The sequence below is a fragment of the Gregarina niphandrodes genome, assembly GCF_000223845.1.
Source record: "Gregarina niphandrodes unplaced genomic scaffold scaffold00009, whole genome shotgun sequence".
Taxonomy (NCBI): Eukaryota; Apicomplexa; class Conoidasida; order Eugregarinorida; family Gregarinidae; genus Gregarina; species Gregarina niphandrodes.
Window position 1 is genome coordinate 312,970 of NW_011646046.1, and position 5,867 is coordinate 318,836.

At 51.0% G+C, this 5,867-nt stretch overlaps 2 protein-coding genes across 2 annotated transcripts; one reads left to right on the forward strand and one right to left on the reverse strand.

The window, feature by feature from the left end:
• Positions 1-1,430: 1,430 nt before the first annotated feature.
• GNI_062580 (chagasin family peptidase inhibitor I42) lies at positions 1,431-1,772 on the reverse strand (the record flags this gene model as incomplete). Its single annotated transcript, XM_011136283.1, has 1 exon — positions 1,431-1,772. One exon carries the CDS (start codon positions 1,770-1,772, stop codon positions 1,431-1,433), a length of 342 nt encoding a protein of 113 aa, XP_011134585.1.
• Positions 1,773-1,906: 134 nt separating this feature from the next.
• GNI_062590 (hypothetical protein) lies at positions 1,907-5,783 on the forward strand (the record flags this gene model as incomplete). The annotated part of the gene is made up of 1 exon (XM_011136284.1): positions 1,907-5,783. A coding segment is annotated over one exon (3,877 nt), but the record flags the coding sequence as incomplete, so codon positions are not given.
• Between the last annotated feature and the right edge of the window lie 84 nt (positions 5,784-5,867).

Below are 5,867 nucleotides of genomic sequence, written 5' to 3' on the forward strand. Positions count from 1 at the left end.
TCTCCCACACCCCCCCCCCCTTGTCGGTTCTGCCACAGGGAAGATGGGCATAGTTTTCGAAGTTCCAAGAGCTCACTCATCATCGTGCATGTTTTGTTGGTCGTAAATGCTTTGTACTAGAAGTTTGAACTGTGCGTATGTTAGAGACCCGAAGACTTGGACAGTATTCGGGAAGCTGGGGTCCTGTTTGGCGCTATCGGATTTGGGTATCCTGTATTCGTAAACGCCTTGTTGGGCACCCCTCGTTGGGGTTAGCCAATTCCACGCCTGCAAAAAGGTAGGTTGTCGAATGCGTGTCTATCTACCGTTTCGAACGTTTTCGACGTGACCATGACTGTGCACCTTTCTCACGCACGTCTCCACAATCAGACACCACACGCGGTAGCTGGCGCATAGTATCATAGCTAATGACAAAGCCCCCTAACTTAACCCTCGTGATTAGTTCGACCTTAGAAACCAAGCCTCAACCTTAAGAGACCAAACCTCGACCTTAGAAACCAAACCTGGAAATTCCGTCAGGCCTCAAGAACCATAGGTATGGCTACAAAGCCGGCGGGGGCGGGAGGTGGCGGCCCGAGCGGTAGTTCATGTTCGTTACGAGCCGGACGGATGCGCCCATTGTTGTTAGCCAGTTGTCCGTCTTGGGCTAGGATGTAGCTTGGTGCGCACTGAGGACAGACGTCAATAAACGCGCTCTGACCGCCTTCTACGCCTGGCGGCGGAATGAAGTGACCATGGGGACAGCGCTGTGCATGCTGTGGCTGGTAAGCCCAGACCGCAGGCGGTGGCGCAGCTGCAGGAGGAGGGGCGGCGGCGCCCTGTTGCTGTTTTAGAGCGAGGTACTGCATGATCGTTTCAAGCCTTTGTTTTTCCGCCTCAAATACATTCCGTTCAATCGCTTCCTGGTGCTCCCTTCGCCGTTTCTTGTGCCGATAGTGCACCACTGTGCCCGTGATCACCACCAACAGCAACGCAAGTGCCTAAGCAAAAACAAGTGATCCGTACCCATCAGTCCATGCATCACGGACATGCCACAACTGGGAACCGACTGCACCCATCGGTCTCGGACCTATTTTGACACGCGTAACCTTACCCCTATGCCTCCACCAATTGCCAGCCATAGTTCCCAAGTCATCTTAGAGAAAATGTGTGCCCACCTAGAACACACCCCTCGCCGATGAATTTGACCCAAACATTACCCGGAGTCCATTCTCGTGTTCCCTGACAACTCCTAAGTTAGCCGCCACACTGACAGACGGTAGATTCCAAACAAAAAATTCTTCTTCGCGATTGAAACAACGGTAGGTATGCGATTATCATATCGTCAACGGTAGGCCGATGCGGTAGGTATCCAGCGTCGGGTTTACTTCCAGCGTCGGGTTTACTACCGGTCTCTCTCAACATAGAAGCAACAGCGCTCACTCCTGCTCTTATGTTACTTTGACCTTGTAAGTTACAGTCTTTCCTGGTTGATTTGCCTCCCAGGGTCTCGCGTACAGCATGACGATCTCGTGTTCACCTGGCTCGTGGAATACGAACTCAAAGGACTCCTTACCAGGAGCCCCTGGCATGTTGTTCGTCGGCTTGGTGTATTCGCTGTTCTTGATGGACCAGCTGTCGCTTGCCTCAGTTCCTTTCTCGAACTTCCCAACACCCACCTTCTTGTAGCCTTTTACCATCCAGCAGTAACCAGTTGTCGCGTTGCTGTCCAACTCCACAATTCCGGAGCCGTTAACAGCTACGTCGTTCACGGAGTCTGATGTGAGTTTCATGTTGTATTTTCAAAAATTGACTTATTCACACTTATACTTTTGCCGGCGTGAGAGGCGAGAGACAGCTGTCGCGGGCCCAACTGGGTCGTGGGAGCGGCGAGCGATAGCGAGCGCCACACATCATTTAAATAGAAATGAGTACTACTTGCCAGTTTGAGTTTGCTGTCCGTATTTTGGGGATGAACAGCACGACAATGGCCAACCCGGACATTCGAATGGCCGTTTTACATGCATGTTTTAGGGAATGGTTTCGTGAGCACCGTCGAATACTTGGTGGATCAGAAGTCATATCTAATACGATCAAGAGACAGTACTATCTTCGACGTTATTGGTGCGCGTGGAGGGACTACTACATGGAGTCGCATAATGTCAGAATTACGGTGAAGCTGCTGAACGCAATGCAGCGTACTGAGTTTATGAATAGAACTCCCACGTTATTGTGGTACGAGCGTTACGTGTGTGCGAGAGTGTTCGATAGCATCTTTCTAGTGATGAAACGTCATGAAACAATAGAAACTGGATTGTCCGAAATCCGGTATCGTCGAAATGAGGAACGATTATCTCAATACTTATTTCAATGGTCTGCTTTCGTTGCATATAAAAGAGAACAGGAAAAAATTGCATCGAATTGTTTGACCCAAGTTCGTCTGAAACGCTGGTTTACCTGGTGGGTTGATGTATATATCAGGTCCGTCAAGTCCACGGCAGTATCATCAGTGTATCGTACATATTTGCTCGTTAGTGCATTGGAATTTTGGAGAACTAGAGCATACCATTCAAGAATTGAAACAATTGAGTTTTACTCTAGACCCCTTTCAGCTTTACGAAGATGGAGACTGGTAGCTCGTATTAATCACGTCTTTAGGATCATACAAAATAGACATCGAAATATCTTCCTTAAGAAGTGGGCACAAGAACTTGGACTAAATAAATTGACTAGAACAATTTTGCAGTGGTATCGCGACATTATTCTACATAACGCATTCTCTCTCTGGTTATCCCGAACTAAATTAGCCATAAGATTACAAAAAGGATCATCTGATAATTTCGTCATAAGATCAAGATTAAGCTCTAGTATGGACTCAGTCGGCGTTCGTTTCGATTCTGGATTTATGTCTGATCTAAATGAAGGCAATAAAAATAATCCTGACCCTAGTAGGAGGTATTATAGTCGAAAGACTAGTAAACTCCTAGGCAATAAAATCTCTTCGCAGATTACCACTTGCGCAAGTGAATCTTCTATTCCCTCTTTGAACCTTCTGGTAGGTGATGATACAAGTGAATGCCCTTTCCGGGTACGCAATCAGCCGTTTCCCAAGGCAACTACGACATCGAACGAAGGATCGGATGCGGCATCGAACGAAGGATCGGAACTTGGGGAAATTGAAAAACTAATTATCAACGTTCGTCGGAAGGTTCAGACATGTTCGGCTTTCTATAGACTGCGAGAATATGCATGCAAGGTGAAGGAAATACAAAAACTGATTTGGCGAAGGGGAGCCACACGCGTGTTTGTTGTCTGGAAATATCGGTTAATGAAAAATCGAAGGTTACAACAACTTGAAATAATCTTGGCACTAAGCCAGAGGGTGCCAGATAACCTGTTGATGTCGAAACTCCGGAGCATCGGTATTAAGCATGTTCCCCTCGCCTTTCTTCTACGTCAGGAAAATATCAGGCAGTTGCGTTTAAGTTCGTTATTCAACGCTTGGAAGCAGCAGATGACAATAAATCGCAAATATAAAGCCCGTACCTTCCTCCTTCTGAACCGTATTCGAACAAATCATATTGATTATTATTTCTCTCGGTGGCTTCTGGCATGCGCAGCGACAAATCTAGGCAGAGACTGTCTGCAGAGGATGGCTCGAGAACAATCCCGCGATGCACTGAATGTTTGGAGATCAAATGTAGGAGTACCGCGAATAGCTGGCAGGGAAGCTAAAGGTAATCTCCTTGTCTTAAATTCGTCGTTAAGGGTCCTGAAAACGTCCATGGTGATCTGGGCTGTATGTTATAGTGACTGTGTCCGCCTCAAACTGATAGAGCAAGCTCTTGCCGTGAAATGGGCAACTTACGTTTTAAACAACTACTTTATGGTTTGGCTCTGGCTAGCTAACTTGAAGACCAAGGGACGAAACGCCAAAACCATATTAGAACACCACCAGATCCACAGAACCATGAAAAAAGCGTTTTACAAATGGGCCAAGCTCTATTCGTTACACATTAGATTCTGCAACACCATCAGACCGTATGCCGATTCAGTAAAGAAGCGCCAGCAAAGACTCATTTGGTGTAAGTTCAAGGATATATTGCAACTACAACGTATTGGAGACACCATTTGCCGCAGGAGAATCCTCTCAAGATGTTTTGGGCAATGGCACCACCTTCTGCGAGTCCGCCGGCGTCTTTCCAGCAAGGAAATTATTTTGCGCACACGTGTCCTAATTCCGCCGATCACTAGACGCATTTGGCAAGCATGGTATTCAGCAGCCCAGAAACGCAGAAAAATGTCTCAAAAGCTAATTTATCTTCTTCAATGGAACCGATCAATGATACTGAGGCGGACTTTCTACCGGTGGCATAAGCACTTCAAAGAAGAAACGATGCATAAAGATTGTTTGCAATATCTGGTTGACAAGCGGAAGTTCTCTCTCATGCAGAAGTCCATAAGGTCCTGGACGGTTGCCAGAGATCGTTGGCACCGCCTCATTCTCCGGCTCAAGGATGTCAAGTACCAATACACAGACATCAGCACGGAGTCGAGCTACATGGTGATGGACCACGACGACAAGCCTATGGACGTTACCGGCCACCGGACGACGCACCATCAGATGATGGGTCGCGAGGCGATGCGCCGCAAGACCGCGGACCTCAACGCCTTCTCCTTTAGCGCCTTGGGCCTTAGCTCAGTAAATTCAAATCGCGGTGTCATGAAGCGGAGTACCAAGGCCGCCGACGCATACATCCCCCGGCCGCACAACCGCTATGAACAGCCGGGCGACTCTTGTACAGAATCATCTTACTCTTATGCACAGCGTGACTCTTTCACCCAATATCCCACTCAGTCTTTGAGCAGTTTCGTAGATATCCCCAGCATGGAATTTGCTGGCAGCCACTTGGCGGGTAGTCACCTCCCAAGCATTTCGGAGGCGCTTGTGCCGGGGGGCTGGTGCGACGAGAGGCACAGCAACTTCGAGGGGCTCAGTAGTCTCGACGGGCTCAGTAGTCTCGACGGGCTCAGCAGCTCTGAAGGGCCGCCCGCCGTTCGGGGCGGCCAGCCAGGGCCCGCGGCAGAGGCTGGGTACCTGCAGTCCGCGTCTTCGCTCCCACTCGTGACGCCGCTCTTGTCGCCGCGGGTCTACCTCCAGTCGCACGGCATGTCCGCAGACACGTGTCCTTCGGGCCTGGGCGCCACGGCTTCTTCGCGGGCGTTCTACTTCCTGTCCGACCTGTCCCACTGTGGCGGCGACCCTTGCGGCACAGACTTTTATGGCCCGTCTCTGGCGGGCCCGTCGAGGGCCAGCTCACCTCTCGCCGGACCGCCCCTTGCCGTCCCGTCGCTCGCCAGCCAGGAGGACAGCAACGTCCTCTACGACCACAGCCCCCAGGTCGACCACGGCTTGCGCGAAATCCGCGGCTGCGGCGGTAAACGCTGGAGCCATCACACTATCGACTTTTCCTCCGGCCCAGGCCCCGACCTGGCGCCCTTCGGCTCTGCCCTGACCACACACCTCGACGACGGCCTCCCTTCCCAACTGGACTCTCGCCTCCTCTCGCCCCTGGACCACCAGGAATCTTACCAACACCGCGAAGGCTCACACCGAGACCCATACCTCGACCACCTCGATCACGGTCATCTCGATGACGACCACGAGGACCGCCTCGACCAGCGAGTTAGGGCACCTTACCAGCTGGATGCGCCCGACATCCGTCTGGAGGTGGCGGACTACAGTCTGACGTACTCCAGTTCGATGCGCGACAGAACGACGGGGCTGACGGAGGCGGCCGGCGGTCTGACGCCCGACGCGACAGTCAGTTGGCAGGTCACGGAGGCGACGGACGTGCCACGGCTGGAGGATGCAGGGCGGCAGGGCG